Below are 20174 nucleotides of genomic sequence, written 5' to 3'. Positions count from 1 at the left end.
CAGAGCACAGCCACGGTCTTGGCAAGCGGGCCACACAGCCTGCCTGCCAGACGCTCTAGGAAGGTTCTTCCCAGGCCAGATGATCCGCAGGTTCCAGAACTGGGACAAAGCCCAGCGGGAGAGAGGGGTCCCTCGAGGAAGTGTCGGGCAGGACCGTGGCTGCCAGCAAGGGGACTGGCCACGGCCCCAGGTCCTGGAGGTAGAGAGACGCGGGCCTGGCCCGAGGCCCACTCCTCCAGCCTCCTGGCAGCCCTGCCCTCACGCGTTCCAGGAGCAGAGCAGGAGGGGCCTCTTCCTGTGACCTGTAAGGCACTCCATCCCAGCCTGTCGGTCGGGAAGGGCCTCTGGGCCTGCTGCTCCCTTGTCCTCATTGTCGGTTATAATTTATTTTGGGAAAAGCATGGACTTCAGAGTCAGACTTGGATTCCGATTCCTACTACCCCACTTACACGAGCTGTGTGACCTCAGGAGGTTAAGCGGCCTCTCTGGGCCCGGCATCTGTAAAGTGGTGGTAACTACGTTCGGGCTTCTGTGCCATGCTCAGCGCATGAGGCACCGAGTAGATACCCGTTCCCTTCCCTTCCTGCCTCAGGGGTCATGGCCTGCGCCTCAGTGGCTCCAGCAGACCTCATCAGGTTTGTGCCGATTTCTCTGCACCCCCAGTCAGAAGTCTCCTTTAAAACGAGCCTCCCTGCCTTGCTGCCCTTGTCCCCAGCCTCGGGGGCGGGGGGCGCCTCGGCCTTTGTTAAGGCTGGTCCTTTTGGTGGGTGGTGGGGCTACCCTGGAGGCGTTGGTGGCAGATGGGCTGAGCCTGAGGGTCCCCCTGGGGGTGGGGGGAGGGCAGCAGAGGGTCGAGGAGATCGGTGACATAGAAGGCTTTTTCAGAAATGGGAAACCTCCGGGGAGGCGGCCGGACCAGGCGGACCACGGGTCTGATGTGGAACAGATGTTCTCACCGGGCCGGGGGAAGTGGGGAGCCTCCTAGAAGAGGGCCTCCCCCTTCGGGCAGCCCTGCATGGCCATGCCCCGCCCCGCCCCAGCTGTCCCCCCCTGGAATCCTCCCTGAGGCCTGGCCACCTCCCCTGTCCCCTAGCATGGCTCTGACATCCTGACCAGGTCACTGCCACGCCGTTGGGCCTCAGTTCTTCTGTCAAATGGCCTCTGAGGCTTCTGCCAGCTCTGACGCGTGATGAGTGTTACCATCCACCCTCCACGCTGGCACACAGGCTGGCTGACCTTGTACCCGCAGCCCAGTCGCCACTGTCCCAGGGCCATCGTCCCATTTCACAGGTGAGAGGAGTGAGGCTGGAGGTTAAGGCCCTACTGAAGTTCCCACGGCCGTGCTCGATGTCAGCTGCAGGCCCCCTGACGCCAGCAGCTTCTCGGGGAACGATTGGGGCTTCAAAGGCAGTGGTAGCCTGTCCATCTGACTGTCCCCTCGCTGTGGCGTGGCCCCTCCCTGGGAGCCAGGAGGGGCAGAACCTACAGAGGAGGCTGGAAGGTCGGGGTTGGAGATCTCCGGGGGGCCTACAGCCAGCAGCACTGACGTGTGAGGCGCCCGCCCCCGGCAAGGCTGGCACCTTCAGAGGCAGTGGCTCTGGTCACTTGGCCACTGGTAGGTCCTGGGGAAGGCAGTGATGTTGGGGACTCGGGCGGGAGGGGGCTTGAGAGCACGCAGTGCAGGGGAGCCCGCCCTCAGCTCGGCTGCCACGGACTCGGATGCTGTGCTCTGGCAGCTGTCTGTCCGACTCACTCTGGGCCTTGCAGACCTCAAGGTGGGCCCCATTGGGAAAGTAGATTTGCTGAACTCGAAGTGCACCGAAGGCAAACACTTTATGGAAAAGCGGTGATTCTAGTACAGACCAGGCCCGCGGGCTCCGCAGCGCTGCCCGGGAGGACTTGCTGGGGGATGGAGTCGTCCCCTCTCTGCCGTGGTGGTCACCAGCCGAGCAGTTCAAGGGTGGCTGGTGCAACTGAAGGCTTAATTTGTATTTAATTTTAATTAATTTCAATGTAAAAGATACTCAACTGCCTGAGTCATTGGGGGGAAATGCAAATTAAACCTCCAGGGAGGCGGCACTTCACACCCACTAGGATGGCCACGATAAAAAGACAGACGGTAACAAGTGCTGGAAAGGACGCGGCGAGGTCGGACGCCTAGCACGCTGCCGGTGGGATCAGTGGAGCAGCCACTTCGGAAGACGGCCTGGCGTCTCCTCCGATGTTACAGTTACTGTGCGACCCCGTGTTGCGCTCCTAGGCATTTATCCAAGAGAAATGAAAACCTATGTCCGTGTAGAAGTTTGGATATGAGTGGTCATCGCAGTTTTATTCGTAAAACAGGCAAAAATGACCCGAATGCCCATCAAATTATGAGCAGATAAATAAAATACGGTGTATGCATACAGTGGAAAATTACTCAGCCACGAAAAGGCATGAAGTACTGACACACGATATGGGAATGAGCCTTGAAAGTAAAAGAAGCCAGTCACAAAAGTCGACGTGTTTATGATTCCATTTCTATGGGGTGCCTAGGATAGGCAAATCCACAGAGATAGAAGGTAGATCAGGGGCTGCCAGGGGCTGGGGCAAGGGGAGATTGCCAGTGGGTCTGGGGTTCCTTTTGGGGGTGATACAGATGTTCTGGAATCAGATAGTGGCAATGGCTGTACAACTTTACAGATGTACTAAAACCCACTGAATTGTGCACTTTAAAAGGGTGACTGTTATGCTTTGTGAGTTAGCTCCTCGTGAACATGCTGTATACATATGTCCATTTGTGGATCATGGCCGCAATAATACCAGGTAATAATATCTCTAGAGTCAGACCATCTGGTTGGGATCCTGGCTTTACTGCCTTCGGCAGCTGACTTAACCTCTCTGGGCTTCAGTTTTCTCAACTGTAAAATGGGGGTGCTAATTGGACCATCTCAAAGGGCTGTTGTGACAGTTACATGGGCTACAAACCAAAAGCCCCTGGAAGCGTGCCTGGCAGGTGCGGGAGGACTTAGCCCAGTTAGCCGATGCTAATATTACTAGTTTCCCAACCAGAAATCCCCCAGGGCCCCTTCCAATTGTCGCCCACACCTGGGCCCAGCCCTAGCCCTCCCGCATCCTCCTCCTCCCCCTCCCCCCTTGGCCTGCAGATGGTCTTTGCTAATGTGAGAACGGTTGCCATAACAACCACTCCGCTCCCAGCAGCAGCGACTTCATTGGAGCCGGGTGTCACGTGAAGGTTCTGGGCAGCGTCACTATGAGAACATTGCCAGTAAACCATGAGGTGGACAGGGCAGGAGAGCAGGGCCTGTCAGGGAAGGGGGCCACGTCCCCCGGCGAGGCAGGCAGGCAGGCCATCGTCGGCGGGAGGCTGGCCCTCTGCGCCCAGGCTGGAGTTCAGGTCTTTAAATGAGGGCAGGCTGAGTGCGTCAAGAATCCACGCTCGGACCCTGTAACCTAACGATCAGAGGGAAATGAGGCAGAAGAGAGGAGCAAGCCGGCACCCCTCCAGACAGAGCTGGAGGCGGGCACCCTCTCCGGGTCCCCCAGCCCTCGGCGCTGGCCGCCCTGGACCAGCACGTCTTTCTCTGAGGCACACGGTGCTGGACGTGAAGAAGTGCTGTGGCAGGATTGCTGTCCAAGCCCTCTTCCAAGTGCGGGCTGAGCCGGGCCGACCGGCCAGCCGTGGGGGCCGCCCTTCGCCCGCTGCAGAGAGAGGCGGCCCCTCCCCCGAGAAAGGGCGGGGCCGGGCACGACGCGGGGTGGCGGGGCCGACTCTGCTCCCTCGTCAGGCCAGCCTTTGCCTGAGGACGCTGCCCCGCAGAAGTGAGGCCACAGCAGGGATGGGAAGCCTGCTCCACCCCACAGAGGCCCTCCGTCTGCAGCCCCTGCAGCAGAAAGGCCAGCCCCGTCTCTCGAAGCTCTAGCCCCACGTCCAGGCTTGCCGAGCGGAGCCGACGGGTGCCCAGAAGCCAGGCCCTGCAGCCTCTATCCCAGCGGGCAGGTTCCCCAGAGTAGGTGCTGCAAGGCCTTGGCTGTTCTCCAAGGAGGAGAGGGGGGTCAGGGAGGATGGCAGCCCCGGATCGCAGAGCCAGGCGAAGGGGGCTGTGCTAAGCAGGACGCAGAGGGAAGGAGGACGTGTGGGCGCTGCCCGCCCAGAGCCTGGGGCCGACGCCGCCTGCCCGGCAGCCCCGCGGCAGCGTCCGGCGGCGCCTGGGGCCCGGCAGCGCCCCCTGGCGGCCCGTCTCCGCAGTGAGGCCGCGGCCGGCTGGCCCGGGGAGGGAGGGCATCCCCAGGGGAGCGGGACAGAGGGGGGGCCCCTCAGGTGAGGCCTGGGGATGCGGGAGTGGACTTCCGCACGGAAGGGACAGTGCATTTGTGCCAAGGGAGCAGACTTGAGCTGGAGGCCCAGGACACACCGCCCGGCGGCCTGGCACCGGGAAATGGAAGCCCTGGTTTCGATGGGCAGCCTGTTCTGGGGGCCTGCAGCAAGGCGTCTGGATCTCACAGGCGCTACCTTTTGCACCGCGTCACCCACAGAGGGGGCTTGGGCGGTGCAGATTCCTGGGCCCCGTCTCCAGGCTGCTGAGTCGTAGCCTCTGTGGGTGATACCCTGGCACCTGCCTCTTCAGCACACTCTGGGAGGAGGAAAGATGCTTTTACAGGCTTTAGCCAACAACAGAGCTACACAGCCAGGCTGTCAGAGTTGGTTCGGGCCTTGGGTATGCCCAGCCCCAACTCCCTTATTTAATGCACAGAGAAACTGAAGCCCCGAAAGGGGAGGTAGCTTACCCGAGGCCACACAGCCGCCTAGCGTGTGCCCGGGGGAAACCAAGAGACAGCTCTCCCCCGGCCCTGAGCCCCCGCCCTCATCTTCCCCCCACCCCGCCTCACACTTCCCATTGGCCCAGTGCCCACTGGAGACAAGTCGCTGAGGGTCTCTGAGCCAAGTCTTCTCACTCAAGCAAAATAAGAACCTTCGGGGATCTGCAGAGACCCCTGCCTGGTGATTCTGGGCCAGGGGAGACCCTTCGTGCGCCCTCTCCGGGCCCCCCTGGTTTCTTTCCTTTCCTCGCCTCACACAAGCTTAGGGCCGGTACCTTGCTTTGTCGTCCTGGCCCTTTCTGGGTGCCCTGGGGCCACTGACTGCTGGGCTCCGGGCGGGCACTCGTTGGTCGAGAGGGTTCAGGCTTCTCCGGAGCAAGGATGGAGACCCGGGAGCCCTCGACAGCAGGAAGCACGGGATTTGTCGCGCTGCAGGGCTCTGGAACAGCCGCCTCCGACAGTATTGTGACTTACGTGGGGGGGGCGGGGCGAGTGAAACGACGGAATTAGTAAAAGAATAAACTGTCCCCGCCCACACGGTGGTGAAGGTGGGAGCCTCTTGCATGGAGGGCCACTCCGGGCTCTTTCTGGGGCCTCTAGGCTCAAAAAGGTGGTGAGGAAAGGAGTGGGGGAGTGGCTGGAGGTGAAGGAGGGTCGCTGGGCTCTGCCAGAGGGCAGGGAGGTGTGTGTGCAGGGTCCTTCGTCCTCTGCGGTTTCAGCCCTGTGCCAGCCTCACGCAGGACTGGGCCTTCAGAGGCCAAGGCCCCTGGCAGCCCGTCTAGGGCAGGGTTACTGGCTTTCAGAGTGCGCAGAACCCGCCTGGTATGACCTGTGAGCCGTGAGCGGAGACCTGGCATGTGTGGGGACCAGGGGTGGGCCCACAGTGCCCTCCCGGCCTGGGCCTTGAAGGTCGTGTCCTCGAGCGGAGGAGAGGGATAGAAAGGAGTCAGACTCCCAGAGACGTGGGGCCCCGCGTCCACACAGAACGATCATCCACAGACACTGGTTGTGGGGTGGTGACACAGACTGCCGAGGATCTCCTGCTAAATGTTGCTCGGGAAGGGGACCCCTGGCTGCAGCCGGAGATCACTTTGTCAGAGAGAAGTTTGTGTTTGTAACTGGCTCTTATTATAATGGTATTGACCTGCGTGTACTAGGGGCCCAAACCGTGATGAACTGTAGAATTTAGAGAAGACTTGGACGCTACCCTTGGGATCTAATAGGGTCAGGAGAGATTTATTTTTTTTTTCGTTTTGGGAGTTGTTGAGAGAGGGGGTGTGTGTGCGCGTGTGTGTGTGTGATGCTTAGTCCGGCCTGTCCCGGGTCCTTTAGGCTGGATTTCTAGGTGGATCTATTCTGTACTGTCTCAGTTAGTTTATGCAGCAGTCACCCCTGCTGGTGACACACCTCCGTGCCAGTCGACCCCAGGACAACGCAGAGCGGCCAGTCCAAGGCCTCGGGCGCAGGAGCCCTGGGCCAGGAGCCCACTGGGCCTGCCGCCCCCCCGCCTGGTGACGCTCCCAGGCCTTTCTTCTCTGGGCTGGAGCGATGTGCTTTTTCTCCCGTTCACGAGATGCTTCTTTCGAGTTCTGAAATGCCGGGACTTGAAAATCTTCCTCTTGAGCCACTTCCATTCCTCCTGTTGGCTCCCACCTGGTGCAGCCCCTCAGAGCAGGAGCCAGTCTCGAGGCTGGACACAGACGCAGGTCCTCTGGAGGCCCTGCCCCGGGCTAAACTGAACACGGGCTCCGAAACGCAGGGCAAGGAATTAAGAGCTCACCAGGCAGTTGCAGCGGTTCACCTAACTGTCGGCCAGTAATTAAAGCTGTACAGAACTAGGGGAAACTTGACTGCTGAGTCCCTCCTCCTTCCCGCAGGCCCCTAAATCTCTTGGGGTCCTTATCCTCGCGCCCACTGCGTCAGGTTTCAGGTCACAGGCCGAAGGAGGGCCCTGAGGCCCAGCACGTCCCACGACTGAGATGGGCTCGCAGGGACTGGGGCTGCAGACCTTCGCTGGCGCTGCAGGGCAGGGGGAGGTGGGCCTGGTGACCCCTCCACGTGTGAGCGAATCCCAGCGGAGAAGGTGGGGTCCCCCTGAGCTGCACCTGCGGGAGCGGCACTGCCACCTGCAGGTGTCTGGGTGCGCCCACCGCCCGCCCCGCCCCCGCTGTACCTTCGGACAAATAAGAGCTGCCTCGTGCAGAGGACCTCCCGGGCGCCAAGCGCCTGCGTCAGCTCTTTCATTCTCGCGACAGTCCCGCCGGCGGGTACGCTATTCTCTCCCTTTAATAGAGCGGACAACTCAGAGGAGTGCTGAGGCGCCTCGCTCCGGGTCAGGCATGCTGGGAGGGCATGGCCGGCACCCGCCCTTGGCCTTGCCGCCTCAAGCTCTGCGTTCCCACTACCGCACCACCCGACGGCACTCCACCCGCCGGGTCTTGGCCGTTCATCGTCTTGCCCTCCAGAAGCCTGTTTCCCTGGTTCTGACTCCAGAGTAGGAGGGACCCTGTTTGCCATCATCCTCCCCGGGTGCCGCCCCGTCTCCAGCTCCAGTGACCCCTGTGCCCTGGTCTTTTCCTTCCACACCTGCGGCAGGGGACACGTCCACGCAACTCTCTCCGTGCACACGTCTTTGGGATGGCAGAGCGGAGTGTGCGTGATTCTGATGTGAGGGTTTCCACGGACTGCCAGCTGGACCCTGGGGAGGTGTGTGTCTGGAGGCGTGTGTGCGTGCTTGAGGCCCTGTGTTGTCGTGGAAAGAAGAGCTTTGGAGTCACACAGACGTGGGAAGTGCCTAGTCTTGAGCCCACCACGTGGTGCCCACTCGGTGAGCGGGTGTTGGCGTGCACACATGCGCACCTGATGTCAGGTTTCCTTGGTGGCCGGTCCTTACCGGGGACTCCTGATGGAGACAGCAGGCTCTCTGTGGTCTCCTGTAAGAAACACCGCCCCCGCGCCTGCTGGGAGGATGCTGTTTGTGGCGACCGTGTGTTACCGTGGTGACGGCTGGGTTGCGGGACTCTTGTGTCTTCCGAGCTCAGGGAGCACACATATCCGCCCGGCTGCTCCATTTGCAGGGTGAGGCTTGGAGCAGCCGTCAGGACGATTCGTGCTCCCCGCCCCACCTCCTTGTCACCCCGTGACTGCTGGGGTCCCTACCCTGCCTCCCCCCAGCCCGGCTTCTCACACACACGGACATGCACGCGCGCACACACACAGGCACACGTGCACACTCAGGCATGCACCACGCACACACCCTCCTCTCGCTGCTGGACCCTGTCCTGCAGGAGCTGAGAAGCCAGGCCCCCAGAGGAAGGCTGTGAGGCGTGTCCCGATCAGGGCCTCCAGCCCAGGGGAGAGGTGTGCTCTGTGGCCACGGCGAGGACCCTGGCGGGAGCTGAGTCACACTGCAGAGGCCCTTTTCCTCATTTGCACGAAGGTACCTAAGGTACCGCATAGACTGGGAGCGTCCTGAGGGTGTCCCTGCCCACACAGGGGCCGGAGAGGAGCTCCCGGGCTCTCCACACCCCCGCTCTGTTTCCTCCAGCCTCTCCCCCCATAGCCAGACCTGACATCTGACAGACGCATGGAGGCATCACGACTCAGCCAACAAAACATTGTCACAAGGTGACGTGCGCCCCAGATTACCTCCCCGCCCCATCTCTGATCCCTGCGGAGATGTTGGGAAAGGGGCGGAGCTTGTTATGGGTTGGGGGTCAGAAGTGGGTAGGGTGGGGGGTGAATGCCTTTGCAAACGCACCTTATTCATATTTTAAAGCTAAAAATTTAAAGACTTGCTTCTGGGGTCAGGGATGTGAATGTCAAATTGCCCTCCTCCCCCCTCCCCCCCACGCCCGGCGCAGGCACAGGGTCTGCAGCTCCTTGAGCCACAGAGGCCTTCCCTTACATGCAGCTCCGTCCTCTGGTCCTGGGACTCCCGCTGCACCCCCAGAGGTGAGCCTGTCACCTGAGAATGTGGAGACAGCCAGACTCCCACCAGCAGCTGCACTGAGCTGAGCCTCTGACGAGCAGGGTGGCATGCCCGACGTGGCCACCAGGGGACGCTGCTGAGGCTCGGAGGGAGCTGTGGGCTGGCACCTCTGCAGACTATCGAGGCCTTGGGGCAGAGAGCAGAGCCAGGCGCCCCAGCTCCGTCCCCAGCTCTGTCCCCGCCTCCCCCCCGCATGCCCACCGACACCTGGGGCTGCAGCCTGATGCCACATGTTCTTCCCTGGTAACGTTTCTGCACCTCCAGCCAGTCGTCCCCCCGCCCCCGTCCCTGACCTCAGCCTCCCGTTCCTCCTGTGACCGTGTTGGACTGAGTCACTTCCAAGGACTCTTGTGGCTCTGATTTGGGGCAAGTCTAGGAGACTCTGGGGTAGTCCTGCCCCACTCTACCGGCATGGAATGAGAAGGCTGCTCTGTGAGTTAAATATTTTTCCCTTAAAAAAAAAAAAAAAGACGTCTTCCTAATGGGACACGTATCCATCCATTCTTTTTTTATGTGTTTTTATCGTGGTCTCATCCATTCATTCTAGAGACGGTCACCAAGCACCTCCTCTGTGCCACCACCGGCTTGGTGCCGGCGATGCCGAGATGCCCCGTGATCTACGCAAAGAGGCGTGAGCTTCTTTCTGCACTTGACTGTGCCCTGTGCTCCGTGTGAGGCGTGGGACCCTGCCTCTGAGGCTCGGTTTCTCCTCCGTGAAAGGGGCAGCAGCACAAAGCTCCCCCACGTGCTGTGAGGCCCCACCTCGCTGATGCCTGCCTGGGGTGGGCACACACGGTCTCCGAGTCACCCTTGGTCCCCTCCTCTCGGGGACGCTCCCCCCTCGGAGTCGTGTGCACCTCTTCCCTCACCTCTGCCAAACCCATGGAAAGCATCGCCCTGGCCCAGAAGCCCCCATCTTGGTCCCCACATAGGCCTTTTAGGAGCAAGCTTTAAAAATACGCGTACGCAGACAGGGTCCCTGTCTGTTCTCCACACCAAGCCATCGTTACAGCCACGGAGCAGCTCACACGTGACCCTTGCCAGGATAAACAGGCCCTGGCGCCCACCGAAGGGAGAGACCTGCCCTCCTCCCTGCCGGCCGCCCCCAGGCCCCCAGGGAAGGGAGGCGGCTGGGCTCGCGTGGAGCCGGCTCTCTGGAAAGGTGCCTCCGAGGCTCTAGGAAGGCTCACTGCGGCCCTCGCCTCGCTGACCCGACGGGCAGGGCAGCCGCCTCCCGGCCGGCCGGCCCTAGTCTTGGGGAAAGGCGCCTCCTGAAGGGACTCAGAAACGTCCCCCTCGGCAGCTCATAGGGCTGCACGCTCCTGCTGGGTCTGGGTGCGGGGGGCCCGGTGGCCTGCGGGGTCGGAGCTCTGGGGTTTTCCCCGTTGCTTTGCTGTCACCTCCGTGGGTCTGTGGCTCTCCCACGGGTTGTGCCTTTGAGGGGCGCAGTGGGGGATCTGCGTGCATTCAGTGCCTGTGGGTCCCACGTCCAGGATAAGCCGTGGAGCAGGATGGACTGTGGTGTCTGCTTCATCGAGGCTCCCTGGATGCGCTGGTGGAGGGAAGGGGAGGGTCCCTGAGTCTCTTCACGCTCGGTACCCTCAGGCTTTCGGATGTTCCGCCCTGGGAAGGCGATGGAGCACATTTCTGTCTGCTGTGGTGGAGTCTCTTCCGTCCAGGCTAAAGTCCTGCTCGGAAACCAAGGCTGGGTTCCGTGACCCAGATCGTGCAGGGTCTGCAGCGGGGCTGCACCCACACACCCTCACCTGGGCTCACGCCGCCGGCCTGGGGTCTGGATGCCCTGTACTCAGTGTGTGCTCCGGAAGATGGCTGCTCACGGCCCCCTGCCCGCCAGCGTTTCGGGGGCTCTGGACAAACTCTCCCCTGGACCCCAGCGGCAGACGCTCCCAGAGCCAACCCTCAGCCCCTCCCCCTGACTCTGGGGTCAGCGACATCCCGTTGGCAGCCCCGCAGCGGGGTACTTAGACCCCAGAAACTGGCCAGCACCACCCATTTGGGCATCCCCACCTCCGAGAGCCAGTTGTTAAACATTTACCAACACATCTCCAGAGACGGGGTTTCGGGCAGACCTTCTGGCTGACCCTGACCGTGGGGGCCTGGGCCGGGGCCTCTGCTGGGAGAAGCAGGGGCCCCCAACGTGCCGCCAGGCTGGGGTGGTCTCGCGGGGCTCTGGGAGGACACTGAGGGCCGGTGCCTGCAGCCCCCGTCCAGGGCCGGGACGTCAGGACTCCAGGGCGTGTCCAGGGCCCTTAGGAAGGCCTGAGAGGCAGACCCTCGTGCCCCGGGGACCGGTCCCCTGGGGATAGGGTCGCCTGCCCCCTCCCGGCCCAGCGGTGAGTCCTCTACGCTCATCCAGCTTCTCCTCCCCCCACTCTAGATCCGGAGTCCCAGAGAAAGAGGACGGTGCAGAATGTCCTGGATCTACGGCAGAACCTGGAGGAGACCATGTCCAGCCTGCGAGGGTCCCAGGTGACACACAGGTGAGAGCCAGCTGGCCCCTGCTCCTCCCATTGTTGGGGGGCAGGGCCTGCGACCTTGGCCCGAGCGTGCGAGGTCGGTGGGCGTCCGAGCGGCGCGCGCTCAGCCCCCGGGGCCACGTCCACGTGTCCACGGGAGGAGCGTGGCCTTGCCTGGTGTCTGCTCCTGCTGGAGACTTAGGTTTCGCTTCATTGAAAGCTGGAGCATCGCTGGAAGGGGTATGGGAAGCAGGAGCCACCCCGAGGCTCAGGCTGTGATGTCCCACGTCCATGTCCCTGCTGGGTGCCCGTCTCCTCGTGGTCACAGGGGTTATCAACCACCCTCTCTTCCTGTTCTGAAGCTTCCACGTGCCCCTCTCGACACCCAGCATCCTTCTTGCCCTTCAGCCGGTGGCCAGCACGGTGGGCCAGGTTCCATACCACGCAGACCCCCTCCACCTGCCCCCCGTGAGCCTCGCAGCCCCCGCCAGGACCCCTCCCGCAGCATCTCCCTGCCCGGTGTCCTGGCCTCAGGCTCTGCCATGACTCAGAATTTCCCACCCTGGCTCCTTGGGCTGCCTGGATGAGCTCATGTTGTCAGCTCCAAGGGGGACAGAGGGCCGGGCTACACCCTGGGGGGTAAAGAGCAAACAGCCAGGATTGAGAAATCCTGGGGACTGTGGAGCAGGAAGGTGGAGAAGGGGCCTGGAAGCCAGTTCCTCCCCATCTCCTAGGGGTGGAAAAGGAGAGCAAAGTTGGGATCTAGGGGCAGTGCGAAAAGGGCTTTTCTTAGCGCAAGTGTGTAGCCAAGTTATATGCAGACCAACTTTACATACCTCCAGTGACAGAGAACTCATTACCTCTCAGCCACCCCTTCCTTGTCGAGCTGAAGTCTGGCTCAGTGGCTCCCACCCATTGGCTCCAGTTCCCCTGCTGAGACTCCCTGCTCCTTCCTTCCCACACTCTTTCCCCAGCCCCATCCCATCTGGACGCGCAGCCCTTTGCTCCCAGACATCTAAAATATTTTACGTGATGAAGCAAAGCCTCTTCTCTCTGGGGTTACCTCTGCTCGGGCCAGCAGGACCCCGACTAGTGATGAAAGGGATGTGACCAGGGAGGGCTGAGAAAAAAAGTGGATGGTGGGGCTCTGGGAGGCCCTGGGACTCAGGTCCCTTTACATTTGTGTCCAGCCTCCAGCCCTCCCAGCCCCGAGCAGAACCCAAGTGGGACAGGGGTCTGGCTTGGCTCGCCATTTTAAGGACCCAGTGGGTGAAATCTTGAACGTCCTCCTTCCCCCAGCCAGGGAAGTTGTTGGAGCAGTGCTAGCACCAAATCACCCGCCAGCCCTGTGCCAAAGAAGGCAGCAAGAGCTCCGTTCCTGAGAGGGTCACACCCCAGATGACTCAGCCACAGGGAGAGGGCTGCCGCAGCAGCCCCAGCCTCCTGTTCCCCTGCCTCTGAGCCTCCAGCCCCCCAGCCTCCTGGTGCCCAGACCTCTGAGCCCCCAGCCCCCCAAGTTAAGGCACCTTGACCCCAGGCAGGCTCTGCTGCTTTCTGCCTGGGGACAGAGCGGGAAGAGAGAAGCCAGAAGCCTTTTGCATAAAGTTGACTGGTGTGTGGGCAGCGCCTCGGGCCTCTGGCTTCCCTCTCCCTTTATGGGAAAAAGAACCAAGAGCCCTGAAGCTGGTTTTTCTGTTTACTGTGGATCCAGAGCCACTTCCTGTCTTAGGCTTTGGTTTATATTATTCCTGGTTCACACGTGGAGAGCCAAAACAATTTCCCTGAATTTTTACGGCTCTTTTACTTATTAAAGTGCTTTCCATCAATCAGCCCTTCCCTCGGCCCTGGGAGTGGACAGGATGTGTACACATGCCCTGAGTTAGAGAAGGTGCGGGGGCGGGGGGGGGGGTGGCGCTCCGGAGAGGGGTCACGTGCCAGAGTCTCACAAGCTGATCAGGGTGGCTTCTGCGTCCAGCGAGCTGAGAGCCCGGCCGGCTGAGTGCAGAACAAACACAGGCCCTGTCCTGGAGGAGCTTACAGTCCAGGGAGTGTGTCCAGCAAGGTTATTTTCACCCTGGAGCTCACAGGCTGCCTCTAGATTCAGTTCCTTTTCAGAAACCTTTCCTCCTATCCGACTTCCTCTGTTTCCCTGGCTTGTTCCCCCGCAAGGAGAGAGTCTGGGTCAGAGGGCTGCGGCCGGAGAGGAAGTGGAACTCCGCCCTCAACCCGCTCCAGGCCCATCACGCCCTCCACCCCCAAAAACGTCCTCCCCAGAGAGAAGCAAGACTGAAGGGCGGAATCCAGGACTAGAAATCAAGGACCCAAGCTTGAGCTAGAATTTCCACCGCCGACTCAGAGGTGTCTGGAGGTGTTTGGGGATAGAGGGGAGCAGTGAGGTCGAGGCCGCGAGCCGGGAACAGAACCGAGGGACCTGGCGCTCGGCACGCCCGCACGCGACGCTAGCTCTGCTACAAAACGGGCTCCGTGAAGCCCTCCGTCGTCTGTCGCCAGGGCCTCCTCCTGCTCCCCGCCTGCTCGTCATGGTCAGCTTGCTTTCACTCAGCCCCTACTTGCTGCACGAGGCCCGGTACTGAGCCTCACTCCGAGAACTCGCCTGCTCGTCCGTCCCGGGCTCACCCCCGCCCATGCAGTCATGAGTGCCAAGCAGCCGCCAGGCCGTGCGGAGGGCAACCCGCCGCGGTGAGGGAGGCAGCCCCCCCCCCGCCCCCGCCCGCAGGACCACGAGCGCCCAGGGAACTGCCGTTCTCCCTGAGGTCCGAGTCGCTAGAAAGGGAAAGTACCCAGGGCACCACACACAGGACAGACAGGAAGTCCCAAGGGGAGAAGCTGGGTGTGGACCAGGCCGGGAAGTCTGGTCACTGACTGCCCTGCCCATCGCAGTCCCCTGCTCACACACAGGACTTCTGCAGGGACCACCATCAGGGTCAAGGCCCATACGGCTCCCTCCAGTTTTTGATTCAAAAATAAAACCGTTTTCTCAGGATTGACGATTTTGGAGGATTTTGTTATTTTCAAGGAACTTTACAAAAACAAGAATAGAAAAATCAGTGTCTCACTCCATCTGACCCCCTAGAGTGACTAAGAAATGGATGTGTTTGCAGATTAAAGATTCCTGAGCTCTGTAACTCAGCTTTCCTTTGCCGCCCAGCTTTCTTGGCCCACAGATCCCATCTCATTTGTTCAACCCTGTCTGGCTCTACTTAGGCCAAGCCACTGAGACCCCACCTGTGGTTGATTCGGGCTGGCACCACCACTAGGCTGGGGGGGGGGGCGGATTGTGGGTCTCTGCCTGTCCAGGCAGCCACCTTGGTCTCTGAGGGAGAGAGGCAGCTCCTTCCCCAGCTCCAGACCCCCTGAGCTCAGGCCGTCTAGCACTGACCTGCTTCCCTGGCCTGGCCGAGCAGGGCCCGAGGCTTCACCCGCTCCGTCCATTTTCCCACGTTCTCCCCTCTGTCCAGCTAAGGCTGCTCTGTCCCCTGGTGAGGTTCTGCAGCTTCTCCCGATGCCCATGCCTTGGCTGGGGCTAGTCTTTCGGGGACCTGCTGCACATCTCAGGTTCCCAAAGGCTTTCCTACGTGCTCCATACCCCACTCCTGAGTTTGCTGTCTCTGGTTTGGGAAGCAACTAGCCCTGAGTTCACTAACAGAAAAGAGGTGCTAGACTCGCTGAACAAAATGAATGATCGAGGCCTTCCACCCTCAGGTGACTCCCCCAGGTCTGTGGGCCCCTTCCTGCTCATTGCACACCTTCTGTACACCAGGCACTGTGTTAGGTCTTTACAACTCTGTATGTGATAAAGTAGCTATTATAGCTTTATCCCCATTTGACAGATGAGGAGATGGAGGCTTGGCAAGGTTGGTGACTTGCCCCGGCCCCCTGGCTAATAAATAGTAGAAAAGGATTCAAACCCAGGTCGTATTATAAAATCTGTGCCCTTACCGTGTACGGGATTCCTTGCCTGGCGCTCACCGGCCTCTTCCTTTGACAACCTGAGCTGACACACCTGAGGGTAACATACACCCTAAGAGGCCTCCCGGAGGCCCAGGAGCTCGGGCAGGGGGGCAGAGGCGGGAGGGCCGGAGAGTGGAGGGAGGCATTACAGCCGCCCGAGGACGGGGCTCAGAGCGCTGGACTGGAGAGTAACCAGTGCCCTTCCGCCCGCCCAGCTCCCTGGAGATGACCTGCTACGACAGCGACGACGCCAACCCCCGCAGCGTGTCCAGCCTGTCCAACCGCTCGTCGCCTCTCTCCTGGCGCTACGGCCAGTCCAGCCCGCGGCTGCAGGCCGGGGACGCGCCGTCGGTGGGCGGCAGCTGCCGCTCGGAGGGGCCACCCTCCTGGTACACGCACGGGGAGCGCGTGCGCTACGCGCACACCATGCCCATGCGCTCCCCCAGCAAGCTTGGCCACATCTCGCGCCTGGAGCTGGTCGAGTCCCTGGACTCGGACGACGTGGACCTCAAGTCCGGCTACATGAGCGACAGTGACCTCATGGGCAAGACGATGACGGAGGACGACGACATCACCACCGGGTAGGAGAGGCCCGTGGGCAGCTGGGGGGGAGGACAGTCCAGCGCGCGGACGCCAGAAGGGCGGATGGACCCCAGGGAGGGCGAGGGGACCACGGACAGCGCAGCGCGTGGATCCCATAAGGGTGGATGGACTTCGCCCCGCGGAAGGAAGCTGTGCTGTGACAAGGAGCCAGTGGGGGGCCTCCTGCGGGCGGTCGCGAGGCTGCTTAGGTTGGGCGGGGTGTGTGGGGGCGACGTATGAGGAGCTGGTTGGTCAGCGAAGGTGCCCCCTCATTGGCCCTTGCGGCTGTCATTCTGTGGCAGCCCCGCCCTCCGCCTGGTCTCCGCCCGCGATCCGCTGGTGGTCCGGGCCCTGGAGGATCCTTGTGCTGCACGCGTGCACGTGGGACAGCCTGACCTCCTTATTTGAGAGTCAGGGTGACAGGGCCCCTTTCCCTCGAGGGACTGCTGCGAAGAGAGGCCAAGGGCGTGTGTTGGGAGCGCTGGAGAGCGGAGCGCAGTACTAGCTCTGCTTCCAACGCAGGGTCCCAACCCCTGCCCCCACCCCACCCTGGCCCCCTTTCTCCTTCTCTGGTTTTTTCCTTTGCAAACCTCTGCCAGCGCTGCAACTTCAGACTCGGAACCCTCCGTCAAACCCTTCTTTCCCGTCTTTCTCTTCTCATCTTTTTCTGCCCCCTAGACAGGGTTGGGTTCGGGGAGCAGCTTGCGGGGCGGGGCGGGGGCAGTCTGGGACATGAGGGGAGAGGACAGGAAGAAAGAATTGCTAGGGATTTCAGGGTGCAAGAGCTGAGACCAGAGCACTGCACAGCTTCTGGAAGCTCTCAGGCATCTCCGGCTGGCTGTACCTCCACTCCCCCTTCTTGGTTCGCTGGACCCTCCCAGGGACCACACGGGTAGCCGCAGTGCCCCTCCCCGCCCCCCTCGGAACTACCTCTCCCCAGTAAACAGCTCGAACTGGAAGGGAGTGGAAGGTAGCTGAACTCCAGGCTGTCCACTGCTCCCCACCCCAGGGATGTACTGGGAGGACCGGACCTGGCAGGGCCTGTCCCGATGACAGGCTGCTTTGGAGCAAAACAACTGACTCATGAATGGGGTTGTTTACTTCTTGTAAGTCCCAGGGGCCGGCCCACCTCTTGCTCAGATCCGCCAGCATGGGGCTGGGGCCGGAGACAGTTGTCCGGCTTCTCGTGGGTGCAGAGCCTGTGCTAGGTGGAGGAGGGAGAGCCTGGCATCTGACGCCGCTCTGCACAGCCTCTGCCCCAGGAAGCCCTTCTTCTCCTCTGAGGAAGTGTTGGGTCCCTGCCCTCTGACATCGCCCAGCTGGACAGGGCGGAGAGCTCCCACGTCCAGGACTCTGCCTTTGGAGAGACCCCAGTCTGAAAGCAGGTGGTGGGACCTCTGGCACGTAACCAGCTGTGAGCTTGGGCAAATCGCTTAAGCTCTCTAGGCTTCGGTTTGTCTATCTGCCCAGTGCAGATAATAGTAGAACTTATCTCAGGGTGATGATAAGGGTTAAATGCGTTAATTACGTAAAGTGCTTGGGATAATTGCTGGCTCTTTGTAAGTGCTCAACCCACGTTCGTTTATTTTTATTGCTATTATCATTGTTACTATTATTGTTAAAACCACCCTCTAAAGGAGGGGAGGGACTCCTGCCCTCTGAGGGTCCCAGGCTTGCCCTCAGGGACTGGGCAGTGCAGCAGAGCCCCATCAGAATCAGCAGCAAGGACAGATGTAGCAGCAGCTGGCCAATCCTGGGGACGTAGATGCAGGGGTGTGTGGGTATGGAGTGCTGGGCCGGGGAGCCGGGAAAGACGCCCTTTACCCAGCCTCTAGCACCTTTTCTTTGTCCTCTTCCCTCTGGACAGTGTGTGCGCTTCTGAATCGGTGCAAAAACAGAGTTCACTGGACGGGCGTGGATGGGGCCTTCCGTCCCTGTGCGCTCATATGCCCGTCAGCCCTGGGGAAGCGTGGGGCTCGCAGGGAATACAGAACAGAGTGGCGATGCCCACCAAGCGGACCTCACTGCGAACTGCAGTGCTGGTGCCAAGATAATTTCACGTGAGTTTTCACGGTCAGTCTCAACAAGCCCGTTCGAAGGGGGCTCTGGCGTTAACATCCGGCCAGCACTGTCGACACACCCACCCTTCAATGCCCTTGAGCAGTCAGAGTTGAGAGGAATCCATTTGTGATCCCCCGTAATTTTAATATAACCAATCACTCCTCATTTATGCGTTTTCACAGTTAAGTGTTGCGTTTTTCACTAGAAGCAGGGCATCCTAGGTCCCAGCAAACCTGAGCCACGCTTGCCCGGCCCCTTTCTGGTCCTTCCTCTCCCCCTGTGGTTTCCATCCAGGTTTTGTAACTTAGAAAACGTCCCGCTCCTAAGAAAATTTCTTTTCCTACTCGTAAAACAGGCAGGGCTAGTCCCTTCTCACCTACCAGTGTCACCCCATCCCTTCCCCGTTGGCCACTGCCCATGACCATTCACTTCCCGACTCTCAGAAGTGTCAGCACTGGGCGAGCGGGACAGGTGAGGCTCACTGCTGGGCTTTCGCTCCCCGCTTCCCCCCGACCCCAGCTGACACAGTCACAGGCCGTCCAGGCGAGACGTGGAGGATGGCAGCGACCCCGAGGCTTTCTCGGTGCCCTCCGTCCATCCCCGGCTGGGGGATCGCCCCCCTGGGGCTCTTCCCAAGCCCGTGTTCAGTCCGGAATCAGCCCTCCCCGCTCCATCCAAACGCCTGGCCGTTTCCCGGGGTGCCCATCTGGGTGAGCTCAGGGAAGGCAGATTCTTCAAACTGAAGCTCAGCAGTCCAGGATGAGGAAGGGAATGCAGCTGCTAAATCCATCATATACTTGAGGTTATATATTTAAACAATTTGTAAAATATGGTTTTAGATGTGGTTAATATATCTTAAACGCTTTTAAGTTTAAGAGTTCAGTGGCGGTTCACATTGCTGTGTCACCGTCACTGACGTCCATCTCCAGAACTTCTTCATCTTCCCAAACTGAAACTCTGCACCCGTTAAACACTGACTCTCCAGCCCCCCACCCCACCCTTCCTCTTTCTGTCTCTGTGAGCTTGACTGTTCTAAGGGCCTCACAGAACTGGAAATCGCACAGTGTTTGTCCTTTTGTGTCTGGCTTACTTCGCTCAGCACCATGTCCTCGAGGTTCATGCACGTGGTAGCAGGTGGAATTTCCTTCCCGTTTAGGGCCAAATACTATTCCTTTGTATATATAGCCCACAGTTTGTCTATCCATTTACCCATTGATATACATTTGGGTTGCTTGCTACGAACGTGAGTGTACAAATATCTCCTCAAGAATCTGCTTTCAGTTCTTTTGGGTGTATTCTCAGCAGTGGAATTGCTGGATCTTATGTAGCTCTATTTTTAATTTTTTCGAGGAACCACATGCAGTTTTCCATCCCCACCCGCAGTGCCTGAGGGCTGCCTTCCTCCACATTCTCGCCAACACTTGTTATTTTCCATGTTTGTTTCTTTAATGACAGCCATCATGATGGGTGTGAAGTGGTTTTAATCTGCATTTCCCCAATGACTAGAGATGTTGAACCTCTTTTCATGTGTTTATTAGCCACTCATATGTCTTCTTTGGAGAAATGTCTATTCTAGTCCTTTGGCCATTTTTTAATCAGGTTGTTTGGGTGTTGTGGTTAAGTTGTAGGAGTTCTTTATATATTCTGGGTATTAATCCCTTATCAGACATATGATTTGCACATATTTTCTCGCGTTCTGTGGGTTGCCTTTTCATTCTGTTGATGGTGCCCTTTAATGCGCAGAAGTTTTTCATTTCAATCAAGTCTGGTTTATCTCTTGTTTCTTTAGCTGCCTACACCGTAGGTGTCATAGCCAAGAAGTGATTTGCCAATCCAGTGTCATGAACCTTTTCCCCAATGCTTTTCTCCAAGAGTCTTATAGCTGCTGAGGCTTTTTTATTTTTTTTTTTTAGTTTTTAAAAAAATTTAATTTAATTAATTAATTTATTTACTTTTTGGCTGCGTTGGGTCTTTTTTGCTGTGCGCAGGCTTTCTCTAGTTGCGGCGAGCGGGGGCTACTCTTCATTGCGGTGTGTGGGCTTCTCATTGCGGTGGCTTCTCTTATTGCGGAGCACGGGCTCTAGGCGCGCGGGCTTCAGTAGTTGTGGCACACGGGCTTCAGTAGCTGTGGCTCGCGGGCTCTAGAGCGCGGGCTCAGCAGTTGTGGCGCACGGGCTTCGTTGCTCCACGGCACGTGGGATCTTCCCGGACCAGGGTCGAACCCGTGTCCCCTGCATTGGCAGGCGGATTCTTAACCACTGTGCCACCAG

The 20174-nt window shown here is 59.8% G+C and overlaps 1 protein-coding gene across 1 annotated transcript in view; it reads left to right on the top strand.

The window, feature by feature from the left end:
* Positions 1–20174, top strand: part of NAV1 (neuron navigator 1) — a 150290-nt gene that overhangs the window by 53816 nt on the left and 76300 nt on the right. Inside the window, exons 4-5 of the mRNA XM_024130562.3 lie at positions 11211–11313; positions 15477–15842. Coding sequence (XP_023986330.2) covers positions 11211–11313; positions 15477–15842 — 469 coding nt within the window. The remainder of the gene's footprint in view (positions 1–11210; positions 11314–15476; positions 15843–20174) is intronic.

The sequence above is a fragment of the Physeter macrocephalus genome, chromosome 4, assembly GCF_002837175.3.
Source record: "Physeter macrocephalus isolate SW-GA chromosome 4, ASM283717v5, whole genome shotgun sequence".
In the NCBI taxonomy this organism is placed as follows: domain Eukaryota; kingdom Metazoa; phylum Chordata; class Mammalia; order Artiodactyla; family Physeteridae; genus Physeter; species Physeter macrocephalus.
The sequence above is the reverse complement of the archived record's forward strand: the minus strand, read 5'-3'. Positions and strand labels throughout refer to the sequence as shown.